The sequence below is a fragment of the Neoarius graeffei genome, chromosome 21, assembly GCF_027579695.1.
Source record: "Neoarius graeffei isolate fNeoGra1 chromosome 21, fNeoGra1.pri, whole genome shotgun sequence".
Lineage (NCBI taxonomy): Eukaryota > Metazoa > Chordata > Actinopteri > Siluriformes > Ariidae > Neoarius > Neoarius graeffei.
Window position 1 is genome coordinate 5,419,486 of NC_083589.1, and position 20,719 is coordinate 5,440,204.

The following is a 20,719-nucleotide window of genomic DNA, read 5'->3' on the forward strand; positions in this document are numbered from 1 at the left end:
CTATATAGTGGGGACGCCATTTTATAGCGCTGTCCGAAACCTTAGTGAGGATTATTTACACCCTACATAGTGCACTCAAAGTATCCCACAATGCATCACAATGATGGTCACTAACCAAAGCAATATATCCCATCATGCATTGCAGTAGCACTGAAAGAAATCAAATTAAAAGTCTCAAATTTGATTTAATAAAAGGCAGCGGCGAAGAAGCAAGCATTCAGCCTTGATTTTAAAAGAAGAAGCCTTTATTCATCACATGCACACTTCAAGCACAATGAAATTCATCCTCTGCATTTAACCCATCTGAAGCAGTGAACACACACGCGCACACACACACACACACACCCAGAGCAGTGGGCAGCCACACCAGAGCGCCCGGGGAGCAGTCAGGGGTTCGGGACCTCGCTCAAGGGCACCTCAGCCCAAGGCCGCCCCACGTTAACCTAACCGCATGTCTTTGGACTGTAGGGGAAACCCACGCAGACACAGGGAGAACACTGCGGTCTCAAAAGCAGCCGGTCACCGGCAGCAAATCGCCGTCTGTGGCTTGTTATGCTGCCGGCTATTGTCAGTCGAGTCACAAAATTTAATATTAAATACTTCTGACGGCAAAAAAAAAGTTGTGAACGTAAATTACATCCACTATGTCATGCATGTCCGTTGCCGCGTCAACTTTGTTTACATCCTCGACACGAGTGCAGCCATTACTGCCCCTTGTGCCATATGTAAGCCGTACTCTGATTGGCTTAGAGTGTTCCATGGACTGGGAATGGTTCATACCATCATGCGACTCACAAATGGCGACGAAGAGAGTTGCAAGCGGCTCCATGCTGGATGCGTGGCTAAAAAGGTCTAGAGGGAAAGGTAAGTACGTTTTGAACGCAAATTTATTCTGTCATTGTGTTGATATAGAAAAATAAATACGTCTTATGGCCCTTTTCCACTACCCTTTTTCAGCTCACTTCAGCTCGCTTCAGCCTGACACGGCTCGCGTTTCGACTACCTCAGAGCAGCACGACTCAGCTCGCTTCAGCCCTGCTTAGCACCCAAAACTCGCACGGTTTTGGAGTGGGACTGAAGCGAGCCAAACCGAGCCGAGTGGGGCTAGGGGCGTGAGGAGACACTCCCCTGTGCACTGATTGGTGAGGAGAAGTGTCCTCACACGCCCCGCGAGCATGCTGGGATCTGTAAACACCGTAAACCCGGAAGAAGAATTACAAATTACGAGAATTTCTGAAGCCTTATGCGCTTCGCCTCATCTATACGCTCTTGCCAGTATCTGTTGGCGTTGTCGGTGACAACAAGCCACAGCACCAAGACCAGCAACACTAACGACTCCATGTCCTCCATGTTTATTGTTTACTATCCGGGTCGTGAGACTACCGCTTAAAAGCTCACTGATGTCACTGTTTGCGCCGCTTAACGACATCACGTGACGTCCACCCACTTTCGCGAACTCCACCCAATATGTCCACCCACTTCCAGCCAGCACGGTTCAGCGCGGTTGTAGTCGAAATGCAACTCCAACAGCCCCACTCAGCTCGACTCAGCCCAACTCAGCACCGCACGGCTCAGCCCAACTCAGCCGCGTTTGTAGTGGAAAAGCAGCATTAGTCCACCATTTCTCAGCCTTGCTTAAGACATTATAATCGTAGATCGTAAAGTTGACTCTGCGTTTGACAGCTGCTCGAAAAAACAAACTGCGTGCGTAACAACGCTAATCAAGCTTAAGCTAGACGACCTGCCTCAAATACCCGTCCCGGGTAAATGTTATCCCAAATTTAGATGACCTGTTCCACACCATCCCGCCCCATGAAAAATTTGTACTTGCATCTCTCTCTCTCTCTCTCTCTATTATATACATATACATATATATATATATATATATATATATATATATATACACACACACATATATACACATATACATACACACACACACTCATATAATATTTGTTGTGCCTAACCCGCACTAAATAACTAGATTTATATAATTTCTATTCAGTAGGTCCCTACATGTATATGTAAATTCAATAAATATTTTTATATCATATAATCTTACTTTGGGCGGCACGGTGGTGTAGTGGTTAGCGCTGTCGCCTCACAGCAAGAAGGTCTGGGTTCGAGCCCCGTGCCCGGCGAGGGCCTTTCTGTGTGGAGTTTGCATGTTCTCCCCGTGTCCGCGTGGGTTTCCTCCGGGTGCTCCGGTTTCCCCCACAGTCCAAAGACATGCAGGTTAGGTTAACTGGTGACTCTAAATTGACCGTAGGTGTGAATGTGAGTGTGAATGGTTGTCTGTGTCTATGTGTCAGCCCTGTGATGACCTGGCGACTTGTCCAGGGTGTACCCCGCCTTTCGCCCGTAGTCAGCTGGGATAGGCTCCAGCTTGCCTGCGACCCTGTAGAAGGATAAAGCGGCTAGAGATGATGAGATGAGATAATCTTACTTTCTTTGACATTGGCAGACATTTTACCATTTTGCACCCTGCTGTAAATTATTTGTACCCTGCTATTCTCCCAAACTTTGAAGCCCCTGAGAACATGCAAACTCCACACAGAAAGGCCCTCGCCGGCCGCTGGGCTCGAACCCAGAACCTTCTTGCTGTGAGGCGACAGCACTAACCACTACACCACCGTGCCACCCAAACTGGGAAAAAAAAAACCTGAAAGCTGCAGGTACTTTGTGTTGATTAATGTGGGAAATGCGCTCAGTATAATATGGATTTATCACAAAAACACGCATGTATTTATTATTTTGAAACCCACCAGCCGACTGATCTGGCCCGTTTTAATTGTGCGACAGTAAACGACGTAAATACCAGCACGACCGACGAGTGTCCGAAAGTGGTTTTTTTTTTTCATTTTACCAATGCATAAACAAAATACAGTCCTCTATATAGTAATTCCCTCGAGAGTGAGCAGGGAGAAGTGAACAAGTGAGTGAAAAATGGACACGAAAGAGATGAATAAAAATTACTGTTATCAATAAAGAATATAATTAAATAGAACACAACATAAATAAAGAGAGAATAAAGATACAACAGAAGAGAATAAAAAAGTAACAAATTAAATATTAAATAAAAAACTGAAATAACGAAGTCAATTAAAATGATGAATGTAATAAAATGGAAAACTGAAGAAAACCATAAAAATAGAAAAATGAAATAAAATAAAAATACCAACTGAAAAGAGTGTTGAATAAAAAAATTAAATTAAAACAAAACAGCATAAAACTGAATGAAAAGATAAGAGAGATTAAATACGATAAAAGGTAAAAGAATAAAAGCATTTAATAAAATGTAAAGAAAAAAATGAAGTGAATTGAATTATGAAAAAAAAAGAACCAAACAAATCAGAATAAAAAATAAAAGTACAATAAACAAAGGAAAGAAAAAGACAATAAAAAAGTAAAAATGGAAAAGAACTGAAAAGTATAGTATTAAATATGAAAGAAAATAATTTTTTTAAATGAATAAAATGAAACACCTGAAAAGAATAAAATAAAACAAAGAAGTAGAACAGAAAAAGTAAATCTCCTCGAGTGAAACGGAGATAAAGGTGAGACTCTGGAGGCGGCAAGTTCAGAAAAATAACTCTGAGTTTTATTTTGGAGAAAAAGAACCGGTCTGTGAAGGACGAGCGCCGGTGACGAGTTAATATCGATTCCATCATCCTCTCACTCAGTCCTCATTCCATGTTCTGCGGTATAACAGGGAAAACAAACCACGTTTATTTTATTTCCCGTTAAATTCCTCGTTCGAGTCCGAGCGTCAGGACGGAGGGCACACACTGTCAGACCTTCTACATCATCCTTCTTCATTTATTCAACATCAACCGCAGTCTCCGAGGTCAGTGTGTGTGAGAGAAAGTGTGAGTGAGCGCGAGATCATCTCGCCTCCTCCCTGAATCTGACGTCGCTGTGTGGAGGGATTCATTCATTAACTGCAACTTGTGATGAAAACATGACTCATTTAAATGATTTAGTACAACCCCGATTCCGAAAAAGTTGGGACAAAGTACACATTGTAAATAAAAACGGAATGCAATGATATGGAAGTTTCAAAATTCCATATTTTATTCAGAATAGAACATAGATGACATATCAAATGTTTAAACGAGAAAATGTATCATTTAAAGAGAAAAATTAGGTGATTTTAAATTTCATGACAACAACACATCTCAAAAAAGTTGGGACAAGGCCATGTTTCCCCCTGTGAGACATCCCCTTTTCTCTTTACAACAGTCTGTAAACGTCTGGGGACTGAGGAGACAAGCTGCTCAAGTTTAGGGATAGGAATGTTAACCCATTCTTGTCTAATGTAGGATTCTAGTTGCTCAACTGTCTTAGGTCTTTTTTGTCGTATCTTCCGTTTTATGATGCGCCAAATGTTTTCTATGGGTGAAAGATCTGGACTGCAGGCTGGCCAGTTCAGTACCCGGACCCTTCTTCTACGCAGCCATGATGCTGTAATTGATGTAGTATGTGGTTTGGCATTGTCATGCTGGAAAATGCAAGGTCTTCCCTGAAAGAGACGTCGTCTGGATGGGAGCATATGTTGCTCTAGAACCTGGATATACCTTTCAGCATTGATGGTGTCTTTCCAGATGTGTAAGCTGCCCATGCCACACGCACTAATGCAACCCCATACCATCAGAGATGCAGGATTCTGAACTGAGCACTGATAACAACTTGGGTCGTCCTTCTCCTCCTTAGTCTGAATGACACGGCGTCCCTGATTTCCATAAAGAACTTCACATTTTGATTCGTCTGACCACAGAACAGTTTTCCACTTTGCCACAGTCCATTTTAAATGAGCCTTGGCCCAGAGAAGACGTCTGCGCTTCTGGATCATGTTTAGATACGGCTTCTTCTTTGAACTATAGAGTTTTAGCTGCCAACGGCGGATGGCACGGTGAATTGTGTTCACAGATAATGTTCTCTGGAAATATTCCTGAGCCCATTTTGTGATTTCCAATACAGAAGCATGCCTGTATGTGATGCAGTGCCGTCTAAGGGCCCGAAGATCACGGGCGCCCTGTATGGTTTTCCGGCCTTGACCCTTACGCACAGAGATTCTTCCAGATTCTCTGAATCTTTTGATGATATTGTGCACTGTAGATGATGATGTGTTCAAACTCTTTGCAATTTGACACTGTCGAACTCCTTTCTGATACTGCTCCACTATTTGTCGGCGCAGAATTAGGGGGATTGGTGATCCTCTTCCCATCTTTACTTCTGAGAGCCGCTGCCACTCCAAGATGCTCTTTTTATACCCAGTCATGTTAATGACCTATTGCCAATTGACCTAATGAGTTGCAATTTGGTCCTCCAGCTGTTCCTTTTTTGTACCTTTAACTTTTCCAGCCTCTTATTGCCCCTGTCCCAACTTTTTTGAGATGTGTAGCTGTCATGAAATTTCAAATGAGCCAATATTTGGCATGAAATTTCAAAATGTCTCACTTTCGACATTTGATATGTTGTCTATGTTCTATTGTGAATACAATATCAGTTTTTGAGATTTGTAAATTATTGCATTCTGTTTTTATTTACAATTTGTACTTTGTCCCAACTTTTTTGGAATCAAGGTTGTACTAATAACTAACCCAAAGTGACATAAATTTCAATCCCAGCCTCTGCACACTCTCCTGATGGAAACCGCTCAACTTTATGATTGATAGTTGCACAAACGTACAAATAAACTGCTTGCGTTTCTTCCGTTACGAGTAAATCCGGCAGGGGTCCAGCGAACCGGATCTGCGTTTAACCTGAAATCCTGCAGTGCGATGGTTTTAATTTTCTTGTTAAGCAGCTGCTTTGATGTCTGTAATATTAATAATTATAATAATCCTCTTATAGCTTTACTGCTGATGTAGAAACTCTAACTTATTTTGTGTTGAACATGGAAACATCCCCCCCCACACACACACACGTGTACAAATTTGTCCTGCAATCTGTATTTCTGTATCTTTTGTTGCTCCTAAAGGCTTAGAAATTGATAAACACAAGTGATATTTTAATAATGAGAAAAAATTTTAAATGATAACATTATTAATGAGCGCAGGTTTAATTTAAGATCGCGATAAAACTCATTTCAGTCATCTGTAGAATTTGATTATTTCTAAATAACATTAAAAAAAAACCAAGCTTATTCTGTTATATTCCAGATTCCAGCCAATAGACCGTCTTTTTTATTAAAAAAAAAAAAAAAGTGTCACATGACCTCCACTTGAACCAGCTCTTTACATGTCTACTCATTTCCAGGGCACTGATTTGTTAATGGTGTTTAAAAAAAAAAAGAAAACCTCCTCATAACAACCCCAGGACGGCATCAGTGATTCATTACTGCCTGATAAACTTGTTATAACACAACCATCACTGTTCGTGACCCCGATAATGACATGCACATCATCGAAACACGTCACATGATCTTCGACTGGTCATGTGATCAGGCTTGTGCATTGTATCGAGTTATGAGTGAAGAAAAAAAGACAAGAAAATGTACGAGCGTGTGCCGTCATGCATGCTCTAAAGCCGTCTCGTTTCCTGTTTATTTTTCTGCTAAGTGTACGCGTGTGCACGACATGACACACACACACAACACAGCACTGCATCCAGGCCTGCTTTTATTTACCTTTTAAACTTGTTCATGTGCAGGAAAGAAAGGAGAGAGGGAAGAAAAAAAAAGGGCAGACGATTCTGGATTTTATTTCGAGTTGTACTGGATGACAGAGCATGAGAGAGAGCAAAGCGACCGAGCCCGCAATAAATCCCCCTATTGTTCTTTCCGCAAAGTGCCACATATTTATGGCTTTATGTAACTCGGACAGGAGAAAACCTGGCGAGAATCGAACCTGCAGTTCAGCTGAACGCCGTTTCACAGCAGTACAGGTTTGGAGTCAGATACGAGAACATGGGATGGGACGGGACGGGAAATTTATCGCAAAGCAAACAAGATTCTTCCTCCTTACTGATTATTATTATTAAATCCTCATTAGATCCTAATCAAGCCCCTGATCTGATAACGGTTCTGAATTCTCCATCCATCACAGATCTTATGAAATGTCACAGGAAATGTTATTACAGTGCAGGAAATAAGATAAAATGCATACGGCAGGAAAATAAATCAGCTTTAAAGGAAATAACCTGCACAGGACGCTTTCTATTCAATTAACTTTATCTGATATACATTAAAACATTGTTTTAAACGCACACGAGAAATAGATAGGTATATATTTCCATATATATCTCACACACACCACATATATCCCTGCTGCTCCAGTCCTTCACAGGAAATATGATATTATTTTATTTCATATGACTCCCATTATATACAGTCATATGATATACACTGTATTAATCCTGTGTATTCTATCATCACCACACATTCCTCTGTTTTAGGTCGCTGCAAGCGCATTTACACTTTCACAGCCATCAGACAGAAAATATAAAAACATGTCTGCTGATAAGAATAGAAAGTAAAATAGTTTTAAACGGTTTTTGTTTTTTTTTAACCTAAATATAACACTCAGAGTGGGGTGTGGAGGGACTGAACACCAAACAGGGGATTCAAGGCTCTGGATCGATCCCAAATACCTCCTCGATCTCTATTTTCGTACACTGCACACACGCTATGACATCATGCCTTCTTACGCCCTACGTAGTGCCCTACATGCACCATTTGGGATTCCCCCATTACCAACAGCGCCTCCGCCATTTTCATAAAGCAGCAGTGTCACATCAGCGACACACAAACAACACCGTCGAACGTTTCCACACTTTTACATTTAATTTTTCCTCAAGAAAGACTTTTAATCGGATTATAAACGGGTTTAATCTTTAAGTCGCTTGGATAGTTAGCTCTAGGTGTGGAAAACGTAGATATATATTTGCTGACGACGACGGCTAGTCAGCGCTAACAAAAAAAAAAAAAAAACATGCTAACGAGCTAACTGTTTTTTGGAAACAGCAGACAGTATTTTCCTTCAGAATGTGCGTCTTATAAATATAAATATCGACATTTTACCTTCATTGCTATACGAATACGTTTATTGTTCCTAGTAAACTGACAGAGATAATAATCGCGAGTTAACAGCTTCATGCTAAAAGCTAACGGTAATACGTACACGGATTGTGCGCCGAAACAAAATAAAAAGATATATAAAAACGTCAACTCTAAAGCGGTTTATATTTAAATATTTTAATTAATTTCGATTTATAAAAGTTTTTCATGTATTGTGTAAGGTGTCAGTGGTGAGGGTTTAAATCGTAAAAAAAAATAATGGCAAAAAGGTGGTGATTAGTGAGGGGTTTTTTGGTTTATTTACTGAGTTAAATTTGCTTTAATATAAAACGAGCTGAATTATTCTGGATCATTATAGATTTTAATATTTTGAGGTTGATTTTCAGTCCATGATTTCAGAATGAATAAATAAAATAGCAACGCTGGGGAGCTACAGTCAAAACAGGGTTAGATTTAAGATTGTATTCTGGTTATAAAGGTGTATTGAAGGTGTATTATGGTTAACATTAGGAGACAAAAAGGCTCAGAGGAGTGCAGCTTGTGAAGAAAGTCTAGTAAAACTGTTTGGTAGTGAAAGAGGGGGGGAAAGCTGTGTTTTTGGAGCTCAGATGGTCCAAATTACATCTAATTTCAGGAGCTGAACCTTAAACCCTGTCTCTGTGTGTGTGTCCTGCACTCACATTACTCATCATACAGCCTTATAAACACAAGTTCAGCTTTTAAACTAAAGCCTTCACATGAAATATAGATGGATATGAACATAAGCTTATAAAGAATGAAAGCTTCTCTTTCAGGCTGATTTGTACTCACTGCTCCAATAAAAAAAAAAAAGCACAACAACCCCACACACTTTCTGAGACATGAAGTGACTTCACGCTGGTGTTCCCGTGTGTTACTTCTTCTCAGTCCACATGGATTCAGTGTTGGTGTGTTTTCCTGCTCCCAATGTTTTTAACACTTTATACCCAATTTTAGTTTTATTTTATATTTGGGTCAGATGTGATCTGTTATAGTCACGAAACTGTGCTCAAGTGAACTGATGCTCCATTCTAAACTAAACAAGAAACCCCTTCTCTCTCTCTCTGTCTTGGCAATAAACCTGATTCTGATTCTAATTCTGAGTCTCTGTCTTTCCCCCCATAATAGCACTGGGTCTGTCTGGAGGGTATAATGTACTAGTGTGAAGGTTGTGCTATACTTTAGGCTTGCAATGCAAAATACACACACACACACACACACACACACACTACAGTAAGATTAAGAAGTATTTTGAAGATTTAAATCCATTACAATTAGTGCACACGTATTTAATCAAATTCATTAAAAGCATAAATTAAGTTTCATTTGGATCCTGAGATTCAATTCTGGAAATCACACTGATTTCTAATAATGTTGACTTTTAGAAGAAAAGCTTTTTTTCTTCTATAGACTGTCGTGTGTGTTTAACTTTAAGGGAAACCCAAGAGTGGAAAATAAAAAGCCAGAAAGAAAGCTTGCAGTCTATTGCATATAAATGCCTATTTCCAGGGGGCTTACAGGACTAGCCAGCTTAGCTGTGACACCACTGGCTGTGTGCCAGACCATTCTCAGCCAAAACACAACCATATGAGGAATTTATGTCACTAAGTAAACATGACAGAGCTTACAAACACTAAAACCCCAGAACTAAAACCCAAAACGTCCCCATGAAACCTCTCAGCAGCTGGACCTCCAGCACACACAGACATGTTGACTTCAGCAAAGGGTCAGTTCATGTTAGCCAACAAGCTTGAGCTGTAACCTGATAAAAACAAGCCATTTGAGTGGCACACGTCCACACAGGTGCACATTCGGATCGGGAATAAAACCGCATACCTGTATCAGTGTCCACTGTAATAGCCTTGAATGGAGACCAGGACCAAAACAATACTCTCCACTGCGGATGTGTTGAAGAAAAGATGGTTTCAAACGCCAAAAACTGACACCGCTTGCCTTGTCGGCTGCTTTGTTCTTTAGTCTTGTGAACCGTGAGGCTTTTTAAAACTCAAAATATAGTTTTAGGTCAGTTTTTGACCCTCTTAATTTTTTTTCCACCGGATCCCTTCTATCCTGTGCAAAAAATGGCGGCCTTGGCAGAACTGCCGTAACCCCGCCCCCTCACGGAAACCACGCCCGCTCGATCTAACCACGCCTTTCACCGTCATGACGTCCGCCGCCTTCGCATTCTGAGGGGTTTCCCGCGCGCGCTCGCAGGGGCTCCGGGGGAAGAGAGTTCATTCAGTGTCGCTGGCGGCAGCAGCAGCAGCAGCGTTAGCATTAGCATTAGCACATCAACACTGCAGCACTCACACCTCCTGCACTCTCTGCTTAGAGGGAAATATATCCACTAAACTGACAAGTTTGGATTTGTGAGGCTATTATGTAGTGTGATTTCATGTTCAAAACATGACACAATTTCCTCACCACCAACTTTCACTTTATTTAATGCTCAGTCCCAGCTGACTACGGGCGAAAGGCGGGGTACACCCTGGACAAGTCGCCAGGTCATCACAGGGCCGACACATATGGCCCTTTTCCACTACCCTTTTTCAGCTCACTTCAGCCCGACACGGCTCGCGTTTCGACTACCAAAAACCAGCACGACTCGGCTCGCTTCAGCCCTGCTTAGCCCCTAAAACTCGCACGGTTTTGGAGTGGGGCTGAAGCGAGCCAAACCGAGCCGAGTGAGGCTGGGAGCGTGAGCAGACACTCCCCTGTGCACTGATTGGTGAGGAGGAGTGTCCTCACATGCCCACACACGCCCCGCGAGCGTGCTGGGATCTGTAAACACCGCAAACCCGGAAGAATAATAATTACGAATTAAGAGAATTTCTGAAGTCTTATGCGCCTCGCCTCATCTATACGTTCTTGCCAGTATCTGTTGGCATTGTCGGTGACAACAAGCCACAGCACCAAGACCAGCAACACTAACGACTCCATGTCCTCTATGTTTATTGTTTACTATTCGGGTCGTGAGACTACCGCTTAAAAGCTCACTGATGTCACTGTTTGCGCTGCTTAACGACATCACCTGACGTCCACCCACTTTCGCTAACTCCACCCAATGTGTCCACCCACTTCCAGCCAGCACGGTTCAGCGCGGTTGTAGTCGAAATGCAACTCCAACAGCCTCACTCAGCTCGACTCAGCACGGCACGGCTCAGCCCAACTCAGCCGCGTTGGTAGTGGAAAAGCGGCAATAGACACAGACAACCATTCACACTCACATTCACACCTACGGTCAATTTAGCCCATGTTTACATTAGACCGTATCAGCGGATCATCAGATTAACGTTTTTAAAACGATTAGTGTGCACACAGCAACACCAATACACGATTTGCGTGCACACAGCAACACCAATACACGGATACGCTCGGCTCCGCAGGCATCCTGCGCTCCAAATCACTCCGCCCTGAACAGCGAGTGCCCTCTGGAGGGTGCGCACTCCGGCCCTGCGCAGCTCACAGAGCACACGAGTGAAGTGCACAAGCTGTGATTCGGGACTGAGCCGCTGTGTGTGTGATCCCAGTGCATATCACTTACCACTTGCAAGTGGAAGGATGGCAAGCCTAAAGACAATCATAACTACACAATGGGCAGTATTTGCATCAGTATTTGCAGTATTTTCATACTTTTATACTCTTTAATGAAAGGTGATACAAGGCGGAAGTCTGCGCCGTTTTTCAGCAGTCGCGTCACATGACCAACGCCAGCGAATCAGGAAGGTGGATGTCACAGTGACGTTGTCCAATGACGACGCCAGCTAGAGCTCAGCACAGCGTATCCGCGTATCTCAATGTTTACACAGCACCGGAGCTGACACGATCTAGATTGAATACGTGGACGCTGGCGGATTCCCGTTTCCCGGCGTTTCCAGGGGGTTTAATGTAAACGGACAGTGCATCCGCGAAGAAAACGAGACAGATACGGTCTAATGTAAACTTGGCCTTAGAGTCACCACTTAACCTAACCTGCATGTCTTTGGACTGTGGGGGAAACCGGAGCACCCGGAGGAAACCCACGCGGACACGGGGAGAACATGCAAACTCCGCACAGAAAGGCCCTCGCCGGCCACGGGGCTCGAACCCGGACCTTCTTGCTGTGAGGTGACAGCGCTAACCACTACACCACCGTGCCGCCCCAAAACCATATCATTCATACAAATATTATAGATATATATATAGGTTACGGATAGATATTTTAGATGTTGTGTAGAATATAGTGATTGTATATAAGAGCTATACCAGTCATTGTGGATTGCATATTTATTATATTGTATAATGTCTGTACTGTCCACATTGTACACTACATACACTACCGTTCAAAAGTTTGGGGTCACTTTGAAATGTCCTTATTTTTGAAAGAAAAGCACTGTTCTTTTCAATGAAGATCACTTTAAACTAATCAGAAATCCACTCTATACATTGCTAATGTGCTAAATGACTATTCTAGCTGCAAATGTCTGGTTTTTGGTGCAATATCTCCATAGGTGTATAGAGGCCCATTTCCAGCAACTCTCACTCCAGTGTTCTAATGGTACAATGTGTTTGCTCATTGCCTCAGAAGGCTAATGGATGATTAGAAAACCCTTGTACAATCATGTTAGCACAGCTGAAAACAGTTGAGCTCTTTAGAGAAGCTATAAAACTGACCTTCCTTTGAGCAGATTGAGTTTCTGGAGCATCACATTTGTGGGGTCGATTAAATGCTCAAAATGGCCAGAAAAATGTCTTGACTATATTTTCTATTCATTTTACAACTTATGGTGGTAAATAAAAGTGTGACTTTTCATGGAAAACACAAAATTGTCTGGGTGACCCCAAACTTTTGAACGGTAGTGTATACATACTTTTTTTTCTTATATTGCATATATTCACCCCTTTTTCCTCCCCTGAATCGCTAGAGAGACACCAACTGCCGGAACCAAATTCCTTGTGTGTGTCTCAACATAGTGGGCCAATAAACATGATTCTGTAGGAATTCTCATTACAAGTCTATAAACAAACAAAATTGCACTTTTGGAGAAACAAGCAGCAAAAATGTAAATGATAAATTAATAGAACATACAACTTTTAAAATAAAAGACAAAGTGCAAAAAAAAAGCAAAAGTGTATACGTGTGTGTGTGTGTAAAAAAATTTTTAATTGTTTAAAAAATAATGGAATAAAATAAAACAGAATTTATCTCTACCAAAACAAAATATATTAAACATATATTTATTCAATGTATCATATCTTTTCTGGGCGGCATGGTGGTGTAGTGGTTAGCGCTGTCGCCTCACAGCAAGAAGGTCCGGGTTCGAGCCCTGTGGCCGGCGAGGGCCTTTCTGTGCGGAGTTTGCATGTTCTCCCCGTGTCCGCATGGGTTTCCTCCGGGTGCTCCGGTTTCCCTTACAGTCCAAAGATATGCAGGTTAGGTTAACTGGTGACTCTAAATTGACCGTAGGTGTGAATGTGAGTGTGAATGGTTGTCTGTGTCTATGTGTCAGCCCTGTGATGACCTGGCGACTTGTCCAGGGTGTACCCCGCCTTTCGCCCGTAATCAGCTGGGATAGGCTCCAGCTTGCCTGCGACCCTGTAGGACAGGATAAAGCGGATGAGATAATATCTTTTCTTTAAATAGTCCTTAACATCATTTCCTGTTTGATGACTTCGGTCAAATTGTTTTCCCCAACTTTCACTTCTCTCTTTCTTTTTTTCGTCATTAACTGTCTCATCAGTGAGCAGGCTGTGTTTATTAAAAATCGAGAATGTCCATAAACATTGGATACAAAAGCCTAAATTCAGAATAGAGGCATGAAGATAGGTGTTTAAACTGTCCTAAAGCCCCTGTACTTCTTGAAATCTGATTCACATCTTCACTGTATGCACTGTCAGAAATACAGGTACAGTAGGAGTCCGTCCATTTCTGTCCCCCAAGGTGCAATCTACACTAATGCACTCGCTAGGGCTCATTACTGGACCTCCAGCAGGGCCAAAAAGGTACATATATGTTCCCAAGCAGTATATAAAGGGTACAAATAAGTACCTTAGAGAGTACTGATCCAGTGACAAGCCAATAATGTTCTTTATTTTCTGAGAGTGTAAGCAGTAAGTCTTGTGAAAACTTTACACTCCTTTTTTAATGACTTTACAAGGAGGAAGTTGAATTCCAGCCTGAACATTTCCCTTTTTTGTTCCGTGTATAAGCAGTAGTTAGTTAGCTAGTTTCCCTTTGAACAGAACTGTTGGGACTCAAGTGCACCTCTGTGTGAGACTCGAACAGAAGAAGGCCGTGGTATTTATTATCTGTGTTATATAACCTGCCTTATACAAGCACACTGAAATGGAGTGAAAGTGGGGGGAAAAAAAGATAAAGAAAAGCCAGATCTCATTAATGACAACATCTGGCTGAAGAAAAGAAATGAAATATCTCCAACAGTCAGATTGGATGTGTGTTATTTCCAGATATGGCACTGCTATCCTCTGTACAGCAATATTATAACTCCTGATGATAATTAAAACTCTCATAGTAAACTCTAATACCCTGTGGATACACATTATTTTGATAGATAGTCACGGTACACATTGTTGTATTAAATATTCTTATTGAGTGAGACCAGAGAGGGAAAATAACAAAAAAAAAAAAAAATCGGCCCCAGGACTCAAATTAGACTGCGCATGCGCATTAACTAAGCGAGGGGGGATGGGGGAGTACGCATGCGCAGTGATCCTCGGGCGGTGATGTAATGCCCAACAATGTTGAAGGTGAAAATAGCGAGACGAACGCAGAGAAAGACGTCGACTGGCGGACTTGTGAACAAAGCAGAGCTGGATTTCCGACTTTTTAAAAATCTAAATAAGGATTGATTGAAACAAATTAACGTTTTCAGCGACGATCTTGGGATATTGCTGTTTGCTTGGATGAACGACATAACACTGGAAACTATTTTCACTTTCAACGTTGATTAAGGTTCTTTAGAGCTTCTTTTAAGATGAGGAAATATGTCTTTCCGTTTCACCCCACAAGATAAAAATGTGTGCCTTTAATTGAGTATAAAAAAAACGACGTTGTCCTTGAGCAGTAATGGCCACTTTTTTTTCCTTCTCCTTATCCTTGCATGCCATCAGAACTGTCCATCCCACAATGCAGTTGGAGGAGAGAGGGCAAGCTGGCTCAACGTCTACTGACCCTGGTGTGTCTGGTCCCAAACCACCAACAACTGCTGCAGCAGCTACTAGGAGTGCAAGTATAACCCCTCCTACTGCAACTCAAAGCAAAATAAGTCAGTTTATACCAAAGCAGATGACCCCAGCCAAACACCACAGTATTGATGAAGAGTTGGCTAAAATGATTGCCACTGATTTCCAGCCCTTTTCCATTGTGGAGGACAAAGGTTTTAAAAGTTTTGTCAAAGCCTTAAATCCCACGTGCACTCTACCCAGTAGAAAAACACTGTCCCTAACAATGATCCCAAAACTAGTGGGCGGCACGGTGGTGTAGTGGTTAGCATGGTCGCCTCACAGCAAGAAGGTTCTGGGTTCGAACCCAGCAGCCGGCGAGGGCCTTTCTGTGTGGAGTTTGCATGTTCTTCCCATGTCTGCGTGGGTTTCCTCCGGGTGCTCCGGTTGACATGCAGTTAGGTTGACTTGAGCAAGGTACCTGACCCCTAACTGCTCCCCGGGCGCTCTGGTGTGGCTGCCCACTGCTCTGGGTGTGTGCGCGCATGTTCACTGCTTCAGATGGGTTAAATGCAGAGGATGAATTTCACTGTGCTTGAAGTGTGCATGTGATGAATAAAGGTTTCTTCTTCTATATGACATTATGGCAAGACAGGGTGAAAAAAGCTCCAACTTTCCTAGTACGCTTATGCACCCCCAGTGGTAGATAGCTTGGGAATTAAGCTAAGAGAGATGCAGAGCATGTGGGAAGGAGAATGTTGAGGATAGAGCTGCCAGGCAAACAAAAATGAGGGAGGCCAAAGAGGAGATACATGGATGTGGTGAGAGAGGCAGGTGTGGTAGAGAAGGATGCGGAAGACAGGGAGCAATGGAGACGAAAAATCCGCTGTGGCGACCCCTAATCGGGAGCAGCCAAAAGAAAAAAAGAAGTTTCTGACTGCTAGACCTCTAGAACCACCTACTCTTTCATGTCCGTCACTCGCCACTTTATTGAAAATTACAAATTGACATCTTGCCTGCTGGACTGCTTTGAGTTCACTGACGGATGCACTGCAGAAAACTTGGTAGAGGAGCTATTAAGAGTGGTAAATGAGTGGCAAGTACAGGACAAAGTGGTGTGGTGTGCTGTGTGAGTGATAATGCTGCAAACATCACCAAAACCATAAAATAATTTGAAGCGGGCCCACCACCCATGTCTGGCGCATACATTAAACCTGATGATAAGAGATTCCCTGAAGGTGGTGAAAACAACCGTGGACAAGGTAAAGGCTATTGTGGAGTTTTTCCACAGAAGCACAGTAGCTGCAGAGAGGCTGAAGTCCACACAGCACCAGATGGAGTTGCCCGAACTGAGGCCCAAACAAGAGTGTGCTACCAGGTGGAACTCAACATTTTGTATGTTGAAACGCATTCTTGAAACAAAAGATGCCATCATCTCCACCCTGGCCCTCATCAATGCACCTGGTGATGCGTTAAGTCAAGAGGAATGGGAGCTGGTGAAAGAGGTCTGCACCATCCTGCAACCATTTGAGGAGGTGACTGTGGAGATAAGTGCAGACAGGTACCTTGGACAATTGTTTTTTCTCTACTACTGTTCAGTCACTATTATACATTGCAGAAACAACACATATGATTGACAAAACTAAATTGAAAAAAGCAATATGCTGCATAATTTTAAAAAAGCCTAATTTTAAAAGTTGCTGTTTTCTCTCCTTCAGCAATGTCACAGCCTCCAAAATGCTCCTGCTTTGCAAAGGTCTTCAGCAGGTGACAGGCCAACACCAACTGACAGTAACCGTGCAGAAAGTAAAGGAATTGGTTGCGGCTCTTTGTTCAGCCGTGGACCGAAAATTTCTGCATATGGAGTTCAACACTGTCCTCTCAGAAACCACATTACTGGATCCTAGGTTTAAAAAGCTTGCATTCAGTGACAACAGAGCTGTTGACGAGGCACTTCAGAGAATAACTGCCGCAGCAGCAAAATGCACCCCCAGCAGCCAGCCAGCTCCACCATTAGAGGGCCAAGTGGAGGAGGAGCCACAAACTTCTGCTGTGTGGAGGCTCTTTGATGAAAGAGCTAAAGGAGAAATACTACAGTTGATGTTGTTATGGAGATGCGATGTTATCTTGAGGAGCCCCTCATCCAACGAGCAGAAGACCCACTGAGCTGGTGGCAGGCCAAGGCCTCAGTCTTCCCACACCTGGTGAAGGTGATGAGGGGAGACTGTGTATTGTGGCAACATCTGTTCCTTCGGAGAGAGTCTTCTCATAAACAGGGCAGCATCAGCCCATCCAAAGCTGTGCTCACATATATACCGGTACGATCGTGGTATAACTGTATCGATACAAAGTATACCGGTACAGTTTAGTGCATCTGTCCACACTAGCGAGAAATGTTTTCGGTTTTCTTTCATGGTAGTTGAAATGCGCGTGTGCGAAATGTTTCTGTGGTTACCGAGTAACTTCCTTCCGAGAATATGGCGGATGAAACAACGTGTGTGCGCTTTTTGTTGTCAATGTACAGTCTGTATTTCTGGTGGTCATTTATTCAGTCGAATCGTATAAAATGCGCGAGGCAGTTGAGAAAGAAACAAAGAAAACGAATCTCCGTTCTTCACTGTTTTATTCAGCGAAGAAGTAGGAATGGTTCATTGCGCATGCGCATTATATTTGTATCGATACAGAACCGCTTCATCTGTCCACACTACAGCAAAGCGCTACAGTACCGATACTGTACCGGTACGAAACCCATACATTTGTGGGTTTTGTCCCGATACAGTTATACCGCTACAGTACCGGTATAGTTGCTAGTGTGGACAGGTGTTGCGGTACAAAATCCCTAGTGTGGACAGGGTACAAGCGGAGGCATTTGATTTTTTTGAATGCCAACCTGCACTGAGGACATACTGTTTGGTTCTGTTCTGTGGATTTGTTTTTGTGTTAAAAGTTTAATTAAAATATCAAACAAAAGGAAGAATGCCTGCTTTTGTAACAGAACAAATACACAAAATTAGGTAATTATAAGGCTTCTCATAAAAACACTAAATGCAAAAGGGTTTATCAACACACAAAGCATTCATATTTGCCAAGTTAGGCTAAAATATGAGGCTACAGATGATGATAAATTGGGAGCCGAAAGAGTCGACTCTTCTTTGGGATTCGGTTCTCTGAAAGGAGCCGAACTTCCCATCACTGTTGCAGGGACAACACGGTCGGCTTTGCTGTGACGTCACAAATACCCTATGTGGGCAGGGTCAGAGCTGCAAGGGGAAAGAGGCGCGCCCGGAGAGTCGACGCGGAACTGCGCATGCGCGATGCAGATAGGGCTGTATTTGTATTTTCCGAAAAGTGAACTAGGAAATCTTACATATTGCGTTTTCTCCATAGATTTGTTTATTTCTTTGTACAGTTGAAAGTAAAATGACGCTCCGCGTAACGCATTGTGTGCTTCTTTCCGCTCCGGTTGCGATGTGAACGACTTCTCGGCTGTCCAATCAGCGAGCAGCTTGTGAAACGTTCAGCCAATCCCAGCGCGAGAGAGGTGTGGGTGGGGAAGGAGAAGAGCGCAGAGACAATGAAGGACGCCATTAAGTGCTGTGCCGTGTGCGCGTTCCTCCTGTCCCCCTCAAAGCGCCCGAGGTTTTGTTAAAGACGAGCTGTGTTTTAAAGTGAGTCGCTTTCGTTTTAGCGCATAAACCGTTTTCATATCATGGATTTTTAAATCTGTGGCAGTTGAGCGCTGTGGGCGTGGCCAGCTTCAGCCCAGAAAATGGCGGCCTGTGAGTTTGAGCGGCGAATGACTCCGCCGAGCTGGTTTACAGTCTGATTTTAAACGCTGTGTTTTTTATAACTCGCTTATTTCTGGCTGGAAAGGAAGCCAACTCTCGAGCCGCATCCGTGTACCGGAAGTAGTGTGACGTCGCGGCGTGTTTGCGCTCCAACCGTTTTATCTGTCTTGAGTGAGCGCGTGCAGAACGATTCTGTAATCTAGAACATTCACCCGGAAGTACAACCAACCAATCAGAACACAGAACCGGGTTCTTTGCTTTCTGGGCCAGAGATGTAAAGCAAAGTCGCTCAAAACTTTTTTTTTTTTTCAATTTATTTGTATAGACATTTTAAACTATTTTAAATATTAAGCATGTGTACAGAAGTGTTTTTATTGTATTTAAGTTTTCCAGTGTGTTGAACTATAGATTTGAATCCTATTACATCATGTTTTAAAATTAGTTTGTTACAGTAGATTCAGATCGAATTTATTTACATTTTAAGCATGAGGTTAAATTTTTAAAAGCTTCCTGTTTAAGAAGAAAAAAAACCTAATGTTACTGGGTTTATTTTAACCCTGTTTAATTAAAGTGATCAGTCTGGGGTGACTGGGTGGGCATGGGGGAGCCTTAGTCTCTGGGATGAGCGTGGGGCGTCTCTGAGTCTGGGATAATAATTAGTCACTGTTTTTTTGTTGCTGAGTAAAAATACTGTATCTATTTGCTGATGTAAAAACCTTTCCAGTTTGTATAGGGTTGAGGTGTGACCTCAGTGCAAGATTTGGGTAAAAGTCAGAAGGAAATGTTCAGTGGGAGGGAATTTCCTGTTTTGGTTTTAAATCAGAGTTTTGAAACTTGCTGCTCTGTCATTTACATCCCTCTTCTCACAACGATATTATCACTCGTTCAACCACCAACAAAACAATTCAAACGCAAAGCAGATCCACTGTGTGTTTTGGGTTTTTTTTAAGAGCAAGGAGTATTTCATTTCCTCTGCTTTATTTCCTGTTTTAGTATATGTTTAATATCAAAGTGTCATTTGTGTTTTTAATGCTTTTTCAGAACTCGCAGGTTCTCTCTAAAAGGAACAAAATTGAGTTTTTATACGGCAAACACCTTCACTTGTCTCGTTTGAGTCACAAGTAACAGACGACCGTTTAACCTTCGACTGTACATTTGGTGATTAAACATGTACCTGCATCTTTCTTTAATTGTTGAGACGCACATTTCCTGGATAATTCTTGATAGTTTGTAATTATTTTACCTGTTCTGATAGTTTCAGTTCTTAATTATTGATTATTCTGTTTATGTGCTGTGAGGTGTTTTGGTTTTTAGATGTTGATTAGCAGATGGGCTTCAGTGATTGGGTGAAGAGGCCTGAAGTCATGTTTCCTTTCTCATGAAATCATTACACAAGAAAATTAAAATGAGACTAGAGAATCCAGCTATACAGCTTGAGCATTTTTTTAGCTGCACTTTTGTGTAAAAACATTTAATGTAGCTTCTGGTTAAAATACTTTCACTGTAGTTTAGTCTTTCCTTATAATTCTGTCCATCTGTAACCTTTGTTAAAATTATTAATGATTTTGTTGAACAGGATTTGGGATTGATTTCAGAGTTTAACTGAATGATGTTGAAGACAATGTGCCCATGAGTCGTCTTCATCTTCTTGTTTCTTCTGTATATGGTTAATAATACTGATTTGTAGTTTGTGTAAATAAAAATATGAAACTCAGTGTTTCTGTATCACCGT

At 42.2% G+C, this 20,719-nt stretch overlaps 2 protein-coding genes across 3 annotated transcripts in view; one reads left to right on the forward strand and one right to left on the reverse strand.

The window, feature by feature from the left end:
* The window catches only part of kmt2e (lysine (K)-specific methyltransferase 2E), a 139,574-nt gene extending 129,431 nt beyond the window's left edge, over nt 1-10,143 (reverse strand). The window contains 1 exon segment of the mRNA XM_060903807.1: nt 9,875-10,143. The gene's annotated coding sequence lies outside the window, so the exon portion shown is untranslated.
* The window catches only part of LOC132870207 (zinc finger BED domain-containing protein 4-like), a 100,920-nt gene extending 80,219 nt beyond the window's left edge, over nt 1-20,701 (forward strand). The window contains exons 2-3 of one of the 2 annotated variants that reach the window (XM_060903810.1): nt 15,149-16,760; nt 16,918-20,701. In XM_060903810.1, the coding sequence (XP_060759793.1) occupies nt 16,417-16,760; nt 16,918-17,365 (792 nt within the window). In that variant the 5' untranslated portion in view covers nt 15,149-16,416 and the 3' untranslated portion in view covers nt 17,366-20,701. Of the gene's footprint in view, nt 1-14,759; nt 16,761-16,917 lie in introns of those variants that run through there. The other variant, XM_060903809.1, reaches the window with a different exon arrangement.
* The last annotated feature ends 18 nt before the right edge of the window (nt 20,702-20,719 follow it).